This window comes from Elephas maximus, chromosome 10 (genome assembly GCF_024166365.1).
Source record: "Elephas maximus indicus isolate mEleMax1 chromosome 10, mEleMax1 primary haplotype, whole genome shotgun sequence".
Lineage (NCBI taxonomy): Eukaryota > Metazoa > Chordata > Mammalia > Proboscidea > Elephantidae > Elephas > Elephas maximus.
This window is the reverse complement of record NC_064828.1, coordinates 87,588,018-87,607,264: the sequence shown is the minus strand read 5'-3', so window position 1 is coordinate 87,607,264 and position 19,247 is coordinate 87,588,018. Positions and strand designations below refer to the sequence as shown.

General features: G+C 45.0%; 1 protein-coding gene and 1 long non-coding RNA gene across 2 annotated transcripts; one reads left to right on the top strand and one right to left on the bottom strand.

Moving 5' to 3' along the window:
• Positions 1 to 1,358: 1,358 nt before the first annotated feature.
• On the bottom strand, positions 1,359 to 8,432 carry LOC126083986 (uncharacterized). Its single transcript, XR_007518901.1, has 3 exons — positions 8,187 to 8,432; positions 2,681 to 2,826; positions 1,359 to 1,951 (listed from the first exon to the last, which is right to left on the bottom strand). It is a non-coding gene; the product is annotated as an uncharacterized LOC126083986 (long non-coding RNA).
• A 1,186-nt stretch (positions 8,433 to 9,618) lies between these two features.
• On the top strand, positions 9,619 to 18,238 carry PROX2 (prospero homeobox 2). Its single transcript, XM_049897538.1, has 5 exons — positions 9,619 to 10,938; positions 12,226 to 12,237; positions 15,243 to 15,344; positions 16,362 to 16,556; positions 18,053 to 18,238. Exons 1-5 carry the CDS (start codon positions 9,619 to 9,621, stop codon positions 18,236 to 18,238), a joined length of 1,815 nt encoding a protein of 604 aa, XP_049753495.1.
• The last annotated feature ends 1,009 nt before the right edge of the window (positions 18,239 to 19,247 follow it).

The window sequence follows — 19,247 nt, the reverse complement described above, 5'->3', positions numbered from 1 at the left end:
GTATGATTAAGTGATCATTTTGATGAATTGCCAATGGTGGACTCTCAGGTTCCAAGACATCTGCATGTGAAAGGCTGTTTCAGGAAAAGGTGCTTTCCTCCATGTTTCTCCAACCATATTGTGGGTGGTTATCTACTAGGCAGGGTCCCTGGATGGTGCAAATGGTTAAGTGCTGGGCTACTAACCAGAAAGTTGGCAGTTCAAACCCACTCTGAGGTGTCCCAGAAGAAAGGTCTGGTGATCTGTTTCCAAAAGGTCACAGCCTTCAAAACCCTCTGGAACTCAGCTCTACCCTGACACACATAAGCTGATCCAACTGGAATCCAACTGAATCTAGGAAATGAATGAACAAAATAATGCCAAGGAAAACACTAAGTTTCCCCAACAAAAACCGGGCAGGAACGTTATCAAGGAAATAACAATAAGCCTTCCCTGCATAAATCTGGGTTGAGCTTCAAATGACAGTGATGAGAATGGGTTAGCATCACTCAGGCTTCACATGGTACCTTTTATCCAAGACTCTCCCCAGCCCACCTCACTTGATTGACGGGGGTGTGTCATCTGTGCTGGCAGCTCTGTAAACATGGATGCACCACAGAAGGTGGGGGTGTAGACTGTGGGCTGCAGGTCTTGCCTCAGCCAGCCTCGTGGGTAGCCCTCCCCCTTGGTGCCATGTGGGCAGAGTTTTGGGAGAGTTCCAGGATCTCCCAAGAAGAGGGCACAGAATGGCAGGGAGAACGTCTCCTCCGTTAGGTGATTTATGCAGCTGATAATGCTGCAGACATGGCTGAGTTTTTCAGCTTGAGGCCATGGGCTTTGACACTTCTTCAGCTGAAAGGAGATGACACACGGCTTTTTTCATGTCTGTTATTTACTTGAAATTAAACCTCATCCTCATTTTACACTTTCTAGCTATAAAAAAATATATATATATATATTTGTTTTTTTAGCTATAAAATTCTACATCTCTTAGTTTGCAGTTATCTCGAGAGCCCTGGGTTCTGTGCTTGTGTTTGCGGCTACGTTTGCTTTTCAAGTGGGGCTTTTTATGTCTGGCACCCAGAAGTATATATCTGGGAAAGAGTGTATAAGAGAAATGCAAGTTTTTAACTATAAAAAGCAAGAGCTGCCTCTTTTTTTTTTTTTTTTTTAATTACAAAAGTGAAAACATGGAAAATACAGAAAGGTAGAAGGATGTAACACAGCACAAATCATTTGTGTCACCCAGGGACATTAAAAGGTAGACATAGGAAAAAAAGAAAAATTACCCCCAGTTCCAACATCCAAAAACAAGTATTGCTAACATTTTTTAAAAATTTATTGTGTTTTAGGTGAACATTTACAATGCAAATTTCGTTTCTTATTCAAAAATTTATACACAAATTGTGTTGTGACATTAGTGGCAACCCTTGCAATGTGTCAGCACTCTCCCCCTTTCCCTTTCCATCCTGGATTCTCCAAGTTCATTCATCCAGTTTTCCTGTCCCTTCCTGCTTTCTTGTCTTTGGGCAGGTGTTGCCCATTTGGTCTCATATACTTGATCGAACTAAGAAGCCTGTTCCTCATGTGTGTTATTGTTTGTTCTATAGGCCTGTCTAATCTTTGGCTGAAAGGTGGGAGGTGGACTTCAGGAGTGGCTTCAGTTCTGAGTTATCAAGGTGTCCAGGGGCCATAGTCTCAGGAGTTCCTCCAGTCCATGTCAGAGCAGTAAGACTCATCTTTTTTTGTGAATTTGAGTTTTGTTCTATATTTTTCTCCTGCTCTGTCCCGGAACTCCTTGTGGATCACAATGGACCCTATTGTGATCCACGTCAGAGCTGTTGGTAGTGGTGGCTGGGTACCACCTTGTTCTTCTGGGCTCAGGCTGGTGGACGTTGTGGTTCATGTGGTCCATTAGTCCTTTGGGCTAATATTTTCCTTGTGTCTTTGGTTTTCTTCATTCTTCTTTGCTCTGAACATGATGGGACCAATAGATATATCTTAGATGGCCACTCATAAGCTTTTAAGACCCCAGATGCTACTCACCAAAGTAGAATGTAGAACATTTTCTTTATGAACTTTGTTATGCCAATTGACCTAGATGCTCCCTGAAACTATGGTCATATCGTGGCCCTCTTCTCCTCTCTATCTAGACTCACTTCCTTGGTGAGCTGATCCATCTACATTACAACAATCCTCAATGTCATAGTTCTAGCCTAGCTCTCTCCCCTGAACTCTAGGCTTATTTATCTAATAACTCTCTCTACATCTTCATTTAAATGTCTAATGCAAACAAAACAAAATAAAACTTGTTGCCATGGAGTCTATTCTTGTTCATAGTGACCCTATGGGACAGAGCAGAACTGCCCCAGAGGGTTTCCAAGGAATAGCTGGTAGATTCAAACTGCCAACCTTTTGGTAAGCAGTGGAGCTCTTAAACACTGCACCACCAGAGCTCTAGATATAGGTATCTTAAATTTAGCATGTTCGAAACTGAACTCCTGCTCTTCCCCCCAAAACCTGCTCCTTCTGCAGTTCTCCCCACCTCAGTTCATGCAATTCCATCCTCCCAGTTGCTCATACCAAAAACTTTGGACTCATCAGTGACACCTCTTTTTCTTTTGCACCCCACATCCAATCTGTGAGCAAATCTCATTAGCTCCAACTTCAATATATGATCTGAATCACTGACATGACTTACCACTTCCATTGCTACAACCCTGGTCCAAGCCATCATCATCTTTCACCTGGATTATTGCAGTAGCCTTCTACGTAGTCTCTCAGCTTCATCCCTTCTCCCCCAGCCTTCAGTCTATTCTCCATCAGCAGAGGATGATCCTTTGAAAACTAAGTCAAGACATATGACTTATAACCTCATTTATCTCAGAGTCAAGGCTAATGTTTTTCCAATGGCCAACAAAAGCCCTCCATTATTTACTTGTATATTATTATGTCTGTCTCCCTTTGCATAAGTGGAAGCTCCACACAGGCAGAGGATTTTGTCCATTGTTGGCACTCAATATGTGTTTGTTGAATGAATGAATGCAGAAGAAGTATTCAAGTGGGGAAAGGCTAGAGGATGAGGGACCAGTAACAGAATATTGGAACTACCCAGGTGAAAAATTATGGGACTCTGAAGCAGGACAGTGGTAGAATGTAGTTCAGAGCCATTTCTGCTGTAATTTTAGGCAACATGGTGACCAAATCTATGTTGAGAGTAAGGACTAGTGCAGGAGTCAAAGAGAGATTCTGGCTTGAACAATGAGATTGGCAGAATGAAGGGGGTGCTATATAGAATGTGAGTTTCAAAATGTTGAGTTTAAAGAGAAAATGTTTAGTAAGCAGTTGAAGCAATCTTCATTTTGGGATCAACTTAACTGAAAATTCATATTGTCTTGTATCATTGTTGTACAGCCCCTCTTGGTTAAAAGTGCTGGCTGCTTACCGAAAAGTTAATAGTTCAAGTCCACCCAAGATGACTCAGGAGAAATGCCTAGTGATTTGTTGTTGTCATAGCAATCCTATAGGACAGAGTAGAACTGCCTCATAGGGCTTGCCGGGCTGTAATCTTTACGGGAGCCGATCGCCAGGTCTTTTCTCCTGTGGAGCTGCTGGTGGGTTCGAACCATGGACCTTTCAGTTAGCAGCCAAAAGCTTTTCCCATTGCATCACCAGGGCTCCCTCCTAGCTACCTACTTCTGAAAAATCAGCCATTGAAAACCCTATGGATCATAGTTCTATTCTGATACACAGGGGGTTGCTATGAGTCTGAATCATCTCAATGGCAACTGGTTTTTATTAGTTAGAAAGCAGCTAATGTATTCTTTACAATTCAGTCAAGCTTATTAGACTATAAAAATGGCACTGGCAAAATTGAATGTCCATCTGCAAAAAAAAAAAAGAAAAAGGACCCATACCTCACACCACACACAAAAACTAATTGAAAATGGATCAAAGACCTAAATATAAAACCAAAAACTATAAAGATCATAGAAGAAAAAGTAGGGTCAATGCAAGAGGCTCTAATACATGGCATAAATAGCATACAAACCATAACTAACAATATACAAATATCAGAGGTTAAGCTAGACAACCGGGAGCTCCTAAAAATTAAACACTTATGCTCATCAAAATACTTCACCTAAAGAGTAAAAAGAAAACCTACAGATTGGGGAAAAAAAAAATTGGCTATAACAAATTCAACAAAGGTCTAACCTCCAAAACCTATAGGAAAATTCAACATCTCTACAACAAAAAGACAAATAATCCAATTAAAAAATGGGCAAAGGATATGAACAGATACTTCACCAAAGAAGACATTCAGACAGCTAACAGACACATGAAGAAATGCTCAAGATCATTAGACATTAGAGAAATACAAATCAAAACTACAACAAGATAGTATCTTACCCTGACATTACTGACATGAATCAAAAAAATAGAAAAACAAATGTTGGAGAGGGTGCAGGGAGCTTAGAACTCTTATGCACTGTTGGTGGGAATGTAAAATGGCACAATCATTTTGGAAAACAATATGGCTCTTCCTTAAAAAGCTAGAAATAGAAATACCATACTATCCAGCAATCCCACTCCTAGGAATATATCCTAGAGAAATAAGAGCTGTCACACAAATAGACATATGCATACCCTTGTGCACGGCAGCAGCTTTCACAATAGCAAAATGATGGAAACAATCTAAGCGCCCATCAACAGAAGAATGGATAAACAAACTATGGTACATACACCAAATGAAATATTATGCAGCAATAAAGAACAATGATGAATCTGCGAAACATCTTACAACATGGATGAATCTGGAGGGCATTACGCTAAGTGAAATAAGTCAATCACATAAAGACAAATACTTCCAGAGACCACTATTATGAAAACTCATGAAAAGGTTTACACACAGAAACAATCTGTGATGGTTATAGGGGGGAGAGGGTGGGGAGGGAAAAATGCTAAATAGGTAATAGATAACATAACTTTGGTGAAGGGTAAGACAGTACACAATACTGGGAAGTCAGCATAATTTGACCAAGACAAGGCCATGGAAGCTTCATAGACACATCCACGTCCCTGAGGGACCAAATTACTGGGCTGAGGGCTGGGGACACCTAGGTCAATTGGCATAAAATAGTTTATAAAGAAAATGTTCACTTCACCAAAAGAGCAAAAAGCTTACCTACAGACCAGGAAAAAGTTTTTAGCTATGACATTTCCAGTCAGTTCCTGATCTCTAAAATTTCTATGATACTGCAAAACCTCAACTACGAAAAGAAAAATAACCCAATTAAAAAATGGACAAAGCATATGAACAGACACTTCGCTAAAGGTGACATTCAGATAGCTAACAGGTATATAAGGAAATGCTCACGATCCTTAGCCATTAGAGAAATGCAAATCAAAACTAGAGTGAGATTCCATCTCACTCCAACAAGGCTGGCATTAATCCAAAAAACACAAAATAAGAAATGTTGGAGAGGTTGTGGAGAGACTGGAACACTTATACACTGCTGGTGGGAATGTAAAATGGTATAACCACTTTGGAAATCGATTTGGCGCTTCCTTAAAAACTAGAAATAGAATTACGACACGATCCAGCAATCCCAGTCCTTGGAACATATCCTAGAGAAATAAGAGGCTTTACACAAACAGATATATGCACACCCATGTTTATTGCAACGCTGTTTACAATAGCAAAAAGATGGAAGCAACCAAGGTGCCCCTCAACGGATGAATGGATAAATGAATTATGGTATATTCACACAATGGAATACTAAGCATCGACAAAGAACAGTGAGGAATCTGTGAAACATTTCATAACATGGAGGAATCTGGAAGGCATTATGCTGAGTGAAATTAGTCAGTTGCAAAAGGACAAATATTGTATGAGACCACTATTATAAGAACTCGAGAAATAGTTTAAACAGAGAAGAAAATATTCTTTGATGGTTACGAGAGTGGGGAGGGAGGGAGGGACGGTGTTTTCACTAATTAGATAGTAGATAAGAACTATTTTAGGTGAAGGGAAAGACAACACACAATACAGGGGAGGTCAGCACAACCGGACTAAACCAAAAGCAAAGAATTTTCCTGAATAAACTGAATGCTTCAAAGGCCAGTGTAGCAGGGGTGGGGGTTTGGGGACCATAGTTTCAGGGGACATCTAAGTCAATTGGCATAATAAAATCTATTAAGAAAACATTCTGCATCCCACTTCGGAGTGTGGCATTTGGGGTCTTAAACGCTAGCAAGCGGCCATCTAAGATGCATCAATTGGTCTCAACCCACCTAGAGCAAAGGGAAATGAAGAACAACAAAGACACAAGGTAATTATGAGCCCAAGAGACAGAGAGGGCCACATAAACCAGAGACTCATTAGCCTGAGACCAGAAGAACTAGATGGTGCCCGGCTGCAACCGATGGCTGCCCTGACAGGGAACAGAACAGAGAACCCCTGAGGGAGCAGGAGAGCAGTGGGATGCAGACCCCAAATTCTCATGAAAAGAGCAGACTTAATGGTCGACTGAGACTAGAAGGATCCCAGAGGTCATGGTCCCCAGACCTTCTGTTAGCCCAAGACAGGAACCATTCTCAAAGCCAACTCTTCAGACAGGGATTGGACTGGACTATGGGATAGAAAATGATACTGGTGAAGAATGAGCTTCTTGGCTCAAGTAGACACATGAGACTATGTGGGCATCTCCTGTCTGGAGGGGAGATGACAGGGCAGAGGGATCAGAAGCTGGCTGAACGGACACGAAAATAGAGACTGGGGGGAAGGAGTGTGCTGTCTCATCAGGAGGAGAGCAACCAGGATTATACAGCAGACGGCACTGGGGTTTTGGGGATATAAATTTTTGTATGAGAGACTGACTTATTTGTAAACTTTCACTTAAAGCAAAATAAAAATTAAAAAAAATAGTATCAAGTACGAAAACAGCAAGAATACAGATATAATATTCAAGAGAAAAGAAAAAGTTCTACATTCTACTTCGGTGAGTAGTGTCTGGGGCTTAAAAGCTTGCGAGTGGCCCATCTAAGATACTCCACTAGTCCCGGTTCATCTGGAGCAAGGGAGAATGAAGAAAACCAAAGACACAAGGGAAAGATTCGTCCAAAGGACTAATGGACCACAACTACCACAGCCTCCACCAAACTGAGTCGAGCACAGCTAGACTGTGCCTGGCTACCACCACTGACTGCTCTGACACGGATCACAATAGAGGGTCCCGGACACAGCCAGAGAAAAATGTAGAACAAAATTCTAATTCACACACAAAAAGATCAGACTTACTGGTCTGACAGAGACTGGAGAAACTCCAAGAGTATGGCCCCTGGACACCCTTTTAACTCAGTAATGAAGTCACTCCTGAGGTTCACCCTTCAGCCAAAGATCAGATAGGCCCATAAAATAAAACAAGACTAAATGGGCACACCAGCCCAGGGGCAAGGATAAGAATGCAGGAGGGGACAAGAAAGCTGATAATGGGGAACCCAAGGTCGAGAAGTGGCGAGTGTTGACATGTTGTGGGGTTGGCAACCAGTCACAAAACAGTATGTGTATTAATTGTTTAAATAGAAACTAATCTGCTCTGTAAACCTTCATCTAAAGTACAACAAAATAAATAACTTTTTCCCCCCATTATATAAGTATTCAATGTCAAATTATCACAGGATGTTAAAAAATGTTTCTCTCTCCAAGAAAAGGTAAAAATGTTTCTTTCCCCAAGAACCACCCAACCTGTTGGTATGAGCTCAGCAATAACTAATTCTTTGATTTATATTAATTGGGCAAGTCATCTATTTTTATTTTAGGAATTTACGAATGCAATAATTATTCAAAGCAAGAACCTTTTGATTATCTTGACCATAGAACCTACCTTTCTTCCCATCAGTGATGACACTGAGCTGTTACCATCTCCCTGCCCTGTCCCTACCCTCCGCATGGCATCACTCACAATGTGTTGGGCGTCTCTGCCCGTCACCTGGCAGCTCCAGGTGGAGGCTGTGGTGAGGTCTGCTGACTCCTAAAGTCTGCTAGAGCCCACTGGTTGCAAAACAGCTGAGGTTTGCCCGAGGTAGTGAATTCCAAGTGTGCTTTAGGATGAAAGGGGGAAGAACAAAGCAAGCCCTTTCCTGCCAGCCTTTATGCAAGAGAAGCAAAGAGGAGTAGGGATTTGTAGAGGAAAAAAAAAAATTACCTCCTCGAGAAAAAGGTGAATCAGTTCAAAAGACAGAGAAGTTGGTGTCTTATGCAGGTTTTTTGATCTTCAGGGAAGCAGCTGAAGTGTGGTTGGGGTCTGTAAAATGAGAGAATCACATTGACTCTCGAGGTTGGTATGAGATGAGATAAGGTAGTATGTAAAAAAGCCTTATGCATGCTATCAGTTACGGTACTTCTCATCTGCCAGAAGCCTCCTGGTTAAAGTACTGCACATTTTGATAGTTTGTGGGAATAAAGCAGTTTTAGGTAGCGTTTCCTAAAATAGCTTCCTCCTTCTCCCCAGCCCCTGTCCCCAGTTTCCACCCCCTTACTGTGCTTTTTCTCCATAAAAGGTATCGCAACGTGAAAATGGGTTTCTTTTCTGCTTCCTCCACAAACTGTCAGCCCCCTGAGAGTGGGACCCTGCCAATCTTGTTCACCACAGTCTCTCCAGTGTGCAGAAGAGGGCCCGACACATAGTAGGTACTCAATAAATTGTTAAGGAAGTGTGGAGCAAATAACCTGATTCTTCCAGGAGGTAGGACAGCATAGTGGTCAAGCAGCAAAGGTTCTCAAACTTTGGTTTGCTTGTTTCAAATGTACTTGGGGGTGCTTGTTTCAAACATGGGGTCCCTGCCCCAGTACTGGGGGATTCTGATTAGCAGGTCTGGTAGGGACAACTGACGTAGCAATTTTTAACACGCGCCCCAGGCGATTCTGTTACAGGTGGTCACTAAAAATCTCTGAATCTGACAAATCTGAATTTGGCTCCAGCCTGCCACTTCTTAGCTGTGTGACCTTAGCAAGGTAACTTAACTGCTTTGAGCCTGTTTCATTATCTGTGAAACAAGAATGACAACATTTTCAAGGAGCGGGTCTAAGAATTCAGTGAGGTAAAGGATGTGAAATTCTTGGCATAGTGCCTTGCAAATACTAAATAGCATTTATTATCATCATTATTGTCATGCTCAGACAGGAGGAGAACTTTCTCCCTGGAGGATCATTCTTGGAAATCTCCTCAAAGTGTGACTCTGACCAGTAGCAGCAGCATCACCTGGCAAAAAAAAAAAAAAATCACCTGGCAGCTCGTTAGAAATGCAGCCCAGACCTGTTGATTCAGAATCTGCATCTTAACAAGATCCAAGTGATTCAGGTGCACATTCGGGTTTGAACAGCACTGCTCAAAGTCTCATGTTCTGTTTTCTTCTTGTCTCTAATTTCAGGAGTCTGCCCAGGAGGTTTTTCAACCTGGCATCTGAGAGTCTGAATTCTCCCTCTGCGGCTGCTGCTTCTCCCCCTTTTAAGTGCAGAGGAGGAACACCTAGCTCAGCTGAGGAGATTAGGAGCAGGGATTCCTGAAGCCCCCTGGCTCCCTCACGGAGTCCTGACTAAACCCTTAGCCTCTGAGCAAGTGCCTGTGGAGCCAGGGGATGGATCCAAACTCCATCTTGCTTCCTCCTCAGTCTGGGACCCTTTCCCATCTGGCAGAACCCTGCATGGAAGATGCGAGGAGCCCATCCCCTCAGAAGCTGGCCAGAGACTCCCTGTTTTCCTGCAGCCAGGTCCCCAGCTCCAGCCTCGCTGACCCTGACTGGTTTTGGGATGAGCATATCCAGGCAAAGAGGGCCAGAGTGGAGACCATTGTCCAAGGCATGTGCCTCTCCCCTAGCCCTCTGGTGCCAGGGAGCACCCAATCCAGGGACAGCCCACGCTGCGCGGAGAAGGCCCGGGAGCGGAAGAGGAAGCAGAGCCTTCCCATGCAGCAAGGACCCCCGAAGCCAGGCCCTGCTAGGGACCGGGGCAACAGGAAGGGGCTGGGGGGCCCCTGCGTGAGAGAACAGCTTCACCTGCTGAAGCAGCAGCTTAGACACCTGCAAGAGCATATTCTGCAGGGTACTGAGCCTGGAGACCCAGCTTCGGGCCCAGGAGGCTCTGAGAAGGGGAAGGGCCCTCTGAGAGCAAAGCAGAGGAATGGCCATGGGTCTAGCCCCTGGACTATGGACAGTGACCACCATCAGGGCTTCAGCAGGGACCTCTCTGGGGTGGAAAAATACAGAGCGTCTGAGGTCGAGCACCAGCCTGAGGAACCTGGTTTCCTTCCTTCTGGAACAGAGGCTTTGCTGGAGTTTCTGAGGGAAGAATTGACCAGGACAGTGTCCCAGGCTGTGGACTCAGTATTACAAAAGGTACTATTGGATCCACCAGGCCATCTGGCTCAGCTGGGCAGATGCTTCCAGGGGCTAGTGCTACAGGGTAGAAGCGAGCCCTCTGCTTCTGAGGGAGGTGCCTGCAAAGATCCACTTCCTCTGACCACCTTGCCAAGGAGGGCTCAGCCACAGGCTGGGGTTCCACTGGGGAGCTTATCACTGGCCAAGCCCCTAGATTCTCCTAGTTACCCTGTCTCTCCAAGAATGATCCCCAAGCCCTACCAGGACCCCCCAGCAAACTGTCCCTCAACTATGCCTTCCTGCATCCAGGAAAATCAGATTCTTAGCCAGCTAATGGGCCATGGACCCAATGGGTATTGGGACAGCAGTCCTTCCCAGGACCCATCCTCCCGAAGTCATCCCTCCTCAGAGTCTGCCCTGCGACCTTGGGGAGCTGTCAGACTGCGACCGTGGGCTTTGAACCAGCAGCAGTACTCCCTGACCTTTCCCTCCCCCCGCCTAGAACATCTGCCCCTCCTTCCCTCCGTGAAGATGGAGCAGGAGGGCCTGCAGGCTGTCACCAATACACTTTCCTTCTCTTCAGTCCACATATCCTTTATGAGTAACTGAAGTTCTCACTGCCGCTGCCCAGAGAAACAGGGAAGCTGGGGGAGGAGAAAGAGAGAACAAGTAATAATATGGCATAAGGAATAGCTTTGCCTTCCGGATGGGCTTCTCCTTGTTGCTTCTGGGTCTTCCTTCCCTGGGGTTCACACCTCATTAGGTTTCTGAGAAAGCAGTGACCACATTCTGGGATTTAAGGATGCTGGGAAGGTTCACTTATCTTCTCGTGTGGCACATCAGATTCCACCTTTACTGACTTAGTCCTTCGGGTCTAAAGGTTTGTTTTTAAAATCAAATGGGCTTCCAAAATAGGATAAATATCCTATGGAAGGACGTGTCCCATAATTTGGTTGTCAGCTGCCCATATACCTCAGCAAAAAGGGTCAAAGGAATGATCTCATCTGAGGCATGACTTCCCAACCCCAAAGCTTTACAGCCAAAAACCCGCACTGTCTAGATAAATCATGGAAACATATGAGGGACCAGAAACTTCTGGGGTAGTTGGGAAAGGGGAAGTTTTCCTCAGGGAGTAGACCTGGAAGGGCAGTTGGAAGGTGTAAGAAGCTTTCAGTTTAAGGAACAGCTTCCAAGTTGCAGCTGAAAGGGCTGGAGCTTGGGCATGTAGAAGGAGAGGAGGCCGCCATGGTGAAGCCTGAGCAGCCCAGGCTGGTCTGGGTATTCTTGCATCATCTCTGCAACTCTTTAAAAAAAATGGCTGCCACTGAGTCAACTCTGACTCGCGGTGACCCTGAGTGTGTCAGCACAGAACTGCACTCCGCAGGGTTCTGGACGGCTGATTGGATGTAGATGGCCACGTCTTCCTCTAGAGGCTGCTCTGGGTGGACTTAAATCTCCAGCCTTTCCGTCAGCAACCAAGGGCAATAACCATCCGAACCACCCAAGGACCGTTCTGCTTTAGTCAGTTCCCATTATCTTAAGCAGTGTTTCCCAGACTAACCCTCAGGATATTAATAGTCGTTGAATTAGAAGAAAAATGATCCTGTGTAGATTTGGGTTAGTTTCCTAACCGCAGGACTGTTCAGAGCCTTTGACATGCTGAAGTCCGCTGTGACGCTCTAAAAAGGGAATGTATGCAACCTCAAACTCTGTATAACCAAAGAACCCTTTTTCCAACAAGCTTCTTGCAGGACTAAAGTTCCTTAGAACACATATTAGATGTTGCATCTTTTAGCGAGCAATGCTCCCACTGCAGCTTCTCATGGGCAGCCCAGAATTTGGTTCCCAGAGGTTCATGTGTCTGTGGAGTCGCACATCCAGGTGTGAACTGTTGGGTCCTCTGCCTGGCAAGCTGCCATGAGGAGGGGCAAGGGGGTGGAACTAGCTCACTACTACCAGCTAGGGTTGGTCTTGTGTCCTAAATGCTCTGAGCGCCCCCTGCTGGCCACTGATGTTGTAAACACCCCCCAGTTAAAAAAAAAAACGTTGCCGACTCATAGCGGCCCTGTAGGACAGGGTAGAACTGCCCCATAGGGTTTCCAAGCAGCGCTGGTGGGTTAGGAACTGCCGACCTTTTGGTTAGCAGCCGAGCTCTTAACCACTGTGCCAGCAGGGCTCCCCAAAGACAGTGAGCAACTTTAAAACCAATTTTGAGAACATCTCACAGGGCCTCTCCAGGCAGTAGAGAATCTTCTTGCAGGTAGGGAGATGCCTGCATAAATCGGTTTTCCTGTCAGGCAACTGCACTCCCCACTGAAGTCAGGTAGTGGCAGAAGAACCTCAAGAAGACTCAGTCCCCAAAGATTCTTTGCTATACGTCCCAGCATGTGGAGGGAGGGGGCATGCTAGTATTTTTGGGCACCTACTACCTGCTCGATCTTGTCTTGTGAGCTGAGGACTGGGCTCAGAGAGCTTCAGGAGGTTTTGGGGTCCCGTTCCTAAGAAAACCTCCACCAGGCCTAGCAGCATGGGTGAGGTACCTGGCTACCTGTGGATTGATTTGGGGCCCCAAGTAGCATCCTGGCCCACAACTACACCCTCATTTCTGCTGCCTATATTCCAGGATTAGAGGTTCATTCCTGTGGGTCATGAAGGCCACCTAAGAGCTAGCTGACTTCAAGTGCAAAAGAGCCTTCACACTCACCTGATGTCCCTGTGAAACACGCAGAGCAGGTGTGAGGAGGAAATACAATGAAGATGATGTGCACTGAGCATGTTCTCAGTAGCAGGCACTAGTCCAAGCAGTTCCTGGGTACATGTCCACCACCACGCAGCCACAATTCTGAAAGCCCAAGAGCTCTGGAAATCCCTACGATTTTTTTCCTCTAAGACTGATATCAACTCTTTTTGGTGGCAAAGCCTGACCTGCACTCACTGGAGGCTATTTATAGACTTCATTCATCCCACTGAGTCATACATTTTGCTGTGGAAATATCATTGTAGTGGATTACAGACGGCTGCCACAGACTCTGCTGTAGTGTTAACTAATACATGGTACACACGCCATATGTCCTTTATAAAATAACAGAGATTTCTGAAAGCCTAAACCAGCATTTTAACTAAGGTGCTGTGGGCTTGTATTATCTCCCAGCCCTCTAGCACCCACTGTAGTATCAGGTGTCTGAGAAGCAGGGACAGAAAAGCAAACTAACTTGCCCAAAGTCACAAGATATCAAGTGCAGAGCAAGAATTCAACTCAGGGTCTGACTGCCAAGCACGAGCCCTTAACCGCTCCACTATAAATTTAAGAAATGAGGAAGTGAGGCTCAGAGAAGTTAAGTGGCTTGATCAAGGTCACACAGCTAATAGGTTGCAAAATCAGAATCTTGAAACTGAGTCTTTTGACTCCCAAATCCAGGATTGTTTCCACAGCATTTATGAACTCACAAAGGCGACAAGAAGTAAGGCCATAGGGCAGAGGGTAGGGGTGAGGTCTTCTGGGTAGCAGTCTGGATGCTTGGGCCAGCTAGAACTGTAGACGGTTTGGTTTCCTCTGGGTAAGTGGCTTTATCATACTAAGAAACCTTGTCTGAAAGCTACAGCTCTCCTGTAATGTTTCTCACCTGCCCTGAGGATGGGCCCTGGGACAGCTACGTGCTTTTATGTAAGAATCTTATTTCCCTCCCTCCCTGGCGTGAGGCAGTCACCTACTCCCTGCACTTGCTGAAGGGGAAGGAATCGGTTCCCAGGATGAGATAGGATTTGGAATATAATGTCTGTATTGTGTATGGATTAAGGTTGACTATTTAATCACTCACTCATTCCTTCATCCAACAAACATTTATTGAGCACCTACTATGTTCCCAGCACTGGGCTAGGCACAGGGAATACAAAGATGAAAAGACAAGGTCCTTGCACTCAAGGAGCTCACAGTCTAAGTGGGGAGATAAACATGCAGTAAAAATTCCAGTAATTTCATTGCTACAACAGGGGTTTGTACAAAGAGCTTTGGTAGCCCAGGGTAAACCAACGCCAAACCAAACCCATTGCCACTGAGTCGATTCTGACTCATAGCAGCCCTATAGGACAGAGTAGAGCTGCCCCATAGGGTTTCCAAGGCTGTAGTCTTCACAGAAACAGACCTTTTCCTGCGGAGCAGCTGGTGGGTCCAAACTGCCAACCTTTCAGTTAACAGCTGAGCGCTTAACCACTGTCCCAACAGGGCTCCAGCTTAGGGTAAGGAAGGCCTAATTTCGCCAGAAAAGGTGTTACAAAGGGAGTAGCTGAGCTGAAACGTGAAGGAGGAAGAAAATTCTGCCAGGCAAATGGAGAGCAGGTGCAGTTCAGAGGTTCAAGCTTTTTGAACAAAAGCAAAATGTAACCCAGGAGTCAGAGTCTGGTCAGATGCTGGATTAAACATCGTAAAGGCAATTATTAGAATGAGTGCAAGATGGAGACCATCTAGTTATCTGTTTTCATTTTACAGTTGAGGAAACTGAGGCAGAGAGACAGTAAATCCTTACTTGGGGTTTCCAAATGGTTTATCTGGGGTAGAGGTGCCATCTCTTCCCATCTGGTTCTGAAAGCACACACACGTACAAAGTACACCAAACTAACTGAAACCACATATGCCATATGACTGTTACACATCAAATGCTTTTTAAGTTCTGTAACTACTCTGCACAAATAGTACCCAGCATACAGAAAGAAAAATTTATCTGACCAAGCTTGCTAGAGACCAAACAGTGGAGCAAATACACCATTCAGCCAGAAAAGAAAAAAAAAAAAAAACAAGGAACAGGACAATTATTTGGATAATTTGATAAAATTATTTTATAAACTGGCATTTTAAAGTGTTGACTTTTCTTGACATTGGATAAATCCAGGAAGGCCTGAATCCTGGTCACTTGAAGAAGGCCAAACTAATGTTCTTCTTCACACGATACCCCAGCTCCAACCTCCTGAAGGCCTATTTCCCTGACGTTCAGGTAAAGTCCCTCGGCTCAGTTCCAGCCTCTGCAAAATTCCCATGTCACAGTGGGTTTTGTCCCGTATGAGGCAAGTCCTAGAGGATCACATGTGTTTAGTGCCCCTTCGTGTTGCTGAAGGAATCGGTACAATTTCCAGGTCTGGGTGGAGACACTGACGCATAACCACGAATAACTGTGGGCTGGGAAGGTTGAACCTTTGAGCTGTAGATATGCCCAGAAACACATGGGATGGGAAGGTGGGGGAGGGGAGAAACTCTAGTAAACGGTATCTTTGGCCTAGTCCTCAGTCTTTGCTGGGGACACTATGAAAAAGAAAGATTATATATAAAAAGGCTGACGCTGTAAAATTTCCAACCAGATTCCTGTGTTTCAAAGCTGAATGAAGTTACATACGGATCAAATGTGACAGTAAGGAAAATCAGCTGATTGCTGGAACCAGGCCTTGCCTGTTCCTGTAGAAAGTTTCCGAGGCCTTCCTTTACCCTGGGTGTTGAGGGGCTATTAATACTTTGCATCCATATCATCCCTTTACGTTTTCAAGTCTTTCCCTCATATTCAGTTGCTTGGTTGATCCCAGCAGCCAACTCTGATTCTGACTCATTCTGCAGCTCCAAGTTGCAGATAACTTGCTCTCTGACCTACACCCTGGCCCCTTCCCTTGGCCCTCCACCCCGGCAGAAGGCCCCAGTGCTGCCACCACACTGGCCTTGACCTTGGGCCCTCCCAAAGTCACACATCATGCAACGTTTTTCATGGGGGAAAAAACCTTCATAAATCTAGCATATTAAAAAAAAAAAACATTTATTTTCTAAGGGGCATGTAGCTAATTCAGATTTTTCTACATATAACTGAATAGTCTTAGAAAATAGCTATGACTTCTTTTTTTAAGAGAAGTCCTCTCTAATGTTGGCAAAGCCATTCTTACTAACCCCTATGTTGAATTGGAAGCTGACAGTTCTGACTTCAAGCACCTCGTGCCCAATGTCTGACCTGATGGATCTGTTGTTTGTACAGTTCAATCGCTGTATCACCTCCCAAATGATCAAGTGGTTCAGCAACTTCCGTGAGTTTTATTACATACAAACGGAAAAATTTGCCCGGCAAGCAATTTCAGAAGGTGTCAAAAATCCCAAAATGCTGGTGGTTCTCCGCGATTCGGAACTTTTCCGTGTTCTCAATATGCACTATAACAAGGGCAATGACTTTCAGGTAAGACCATGTACTTGGGTCCCATGAGTGCCTTCCCGTAGTGATTGGAGTTTTTAAGAGATACTCTTCTTTGTCTGTCCGTAAGTCACTGAGAAGGCAGGGCAACCCAAGGCCAATCCGTATGTATATCGCCCACAAAGATTACAGCCTCAGCATCTTTCTTGGGCAACAGGTGGATGCAGCAAAGTGGACATACAGCAAATCTTCATTCTGAAATTGAAGCAGAAGTCTGCCAGGTGTTCTGCCACATTACGCTCGATACTCTAATGAGCAAGCTGCATAACTTGTTTACTTTTTGCCGTAGTGCCAGGAGGCTCAGGACTAAATGCTGTGCTCAACTGCAGCAGCTAGTCTTGGCCTAGGTTTTCTGTACAACTGTTTCCTGTTCATCATTTGTTTCTTATCTTTATTTCCACTTGACCAGTTGTATTATTTGTAGGCCTTTGGTGGCAAGTCACTTCAAATCCTTTCTGGAGACAATGCATAAACAATACTCAGGCTTTTGGGTCCCTCAGGGATCTCTGAAGGCACACCAGTGGCACCTTAGAGGCAAAGCTTCGGGAAAGGGGGAGCGCATGGCCTGAGCTCACTGGTAAGAGCTCCTAATCAAGAGACACGCTGTTTCTCATGTGCACCTGACTGCTCTGTTAGGCTGGCATCTTACTCTGCCAGAGCCAGGAGTGTCTGGTCACAGGTTACACTTTCCCGTTCTTGCCTCTCTTACTTGACTGTGATCACAAAGAGCTATCCATTGATATCACCAAGGAAGTTAAGAGGTGCTGCCTCAAATGGTCTGATGCTCAGCCAGATGATGCCCGGAAACCTAAGCCCACCAGTGTGGAAAACGGGCTGTGCCTCCTCTCTGAAGCTTTTGGGGCCAGTGCTAGTGTGGGAAGGGTAGCACTGCCACGTCTTTCCCGTGGAGACGGCCGTTTGGCATGCAGTGGCAGCAAGCACCAGACCAGGCTGGTGGGAGGACCCATCATTTATGGTGCCAGTCTGGGTGAGGGTCCTGAACCAGATTCTTTTGTGCCGTCCTCATTGGCTTTGGAAGCAGAGGTGATCCCAAGACTCTCAGGTCTAGCCCCAAAAGGTGGGAAGAGGTATGCCTGGGGGCACTGCTTCCCACATCAGGCGCTAAGGACAAGTATACTAAAGGTATCTGTGAACCACACATCTAATTTCAATCAGATCAGTTTCCCACTTACTAAAAATGTCACAGTTTTTGGATGTTACTCCAAAGTGAGCGGAATCAACTCCTCCTACCAAGGGCATGTCCCTGATGGGAGATCTCATTGGGATGTCTTCTTAAGGTTTGTCTTTGATGAGGGAGCAGGGAACTCCAGGGGCTGCAAAAATTAGGAGCCCATGGAGCAGGGATGCTCATATCAGCCCCCACCCTAGGAACAGGTGGCATTGGGCAATGAGGTCTGTGCAACGGCAGAGCTTCACAACATCACGTCTTTTCTTTCTTGTGGGTCTCTTTGGGAACGCAGGTCCCAGACTGCTTCTTGGAAATAGCCAGCGTGACATTACAGGAGTTCTTCAGAGCTGTCTCCGCAGGGAAAGACTCAGATCCGTCCTGGAAGAAACCCATTTATAAAATTATTTCGAAACTGGACAGTGACATCCCAGAGATATTCAAATCTTCCAGCTATCCCCAGGAGCTGTTTCGGAGTTAAGAGCCCACAAGAGGGTAATGTGAGGGGTGACTGGCCAGGTTCCTGGGCCTGTCTTAAATGGCAATCAGTAAGCTGTCGTCATACAAAAAGGGCACAAAGAGAAACCCCCCGAACAGGTACTATTACTATTTCTGATCATTTACTTCCTTTTCCAGAAGTATCGGAGGCATAGCCTTATTTATAAAATATATCAATTAAGTGTATTGGTGTGCTGGTGATGTATTGTAAAGGGACCATAACAGTTTGGAATAAGAAGACTGGAGTCTCAGCCCCTTTGTTTCCAGGTGTGGTGGACTTATGTCACTTACTACATAGATGTTAGTTTCTCTTCCTTGGTTTTCAGATAAGCTTATCTAATTTTTGGTTTTTACAAATTGCTGCTTTGATTTTAGTAACCTATTTATCAAGCTCTACCTATGTGCTAGACTATTTCACATATGTTTGAGCTTTTCACCAATCCTGAAAAACAGATATTATCCTCATTTTTAAGACCACAATGAGTTGTAAATGTGCAGTTGTTGTGTTGGCAGAAGTTTTGGTGTGTTTTCACCACAACAAAAAGAGAAAAAAAAAGTTTTTACCAAACTTAAAAAACCCACCAAGCAGAAGCTTCAGAACTGTGAGGTAACTCAGCAAAGGCTCTAAGGCTAGGGAGTTGGGGTTGGTAGGGATGGTAAGGAATACGGGGGAACCCAAGACCTTTGGGACGCTAGATCACATGCTGGAGCACCTCATGCTGCCTCCCACAATCTCAAACAGGCCCCTGTGCCAGTGAGCACCCCACACTGATGGGGCACTGTCATCTGACAACCCCTGCCTAACACTTAGGAGTGTTCATTACCCAGATTCCTGCTGAGCATTTCAGTAAGTCCTTTTGCACAACTTTATGCAAAACTTGAGCATTGCTATTTATTCACATTCATCTCCTGGAAATGTCTATCAGCTGGACAACCCAAATACTCTCCAGTTGACCAATGCAGGTTGTTGCCCCAACCTCATATTTGCAGAA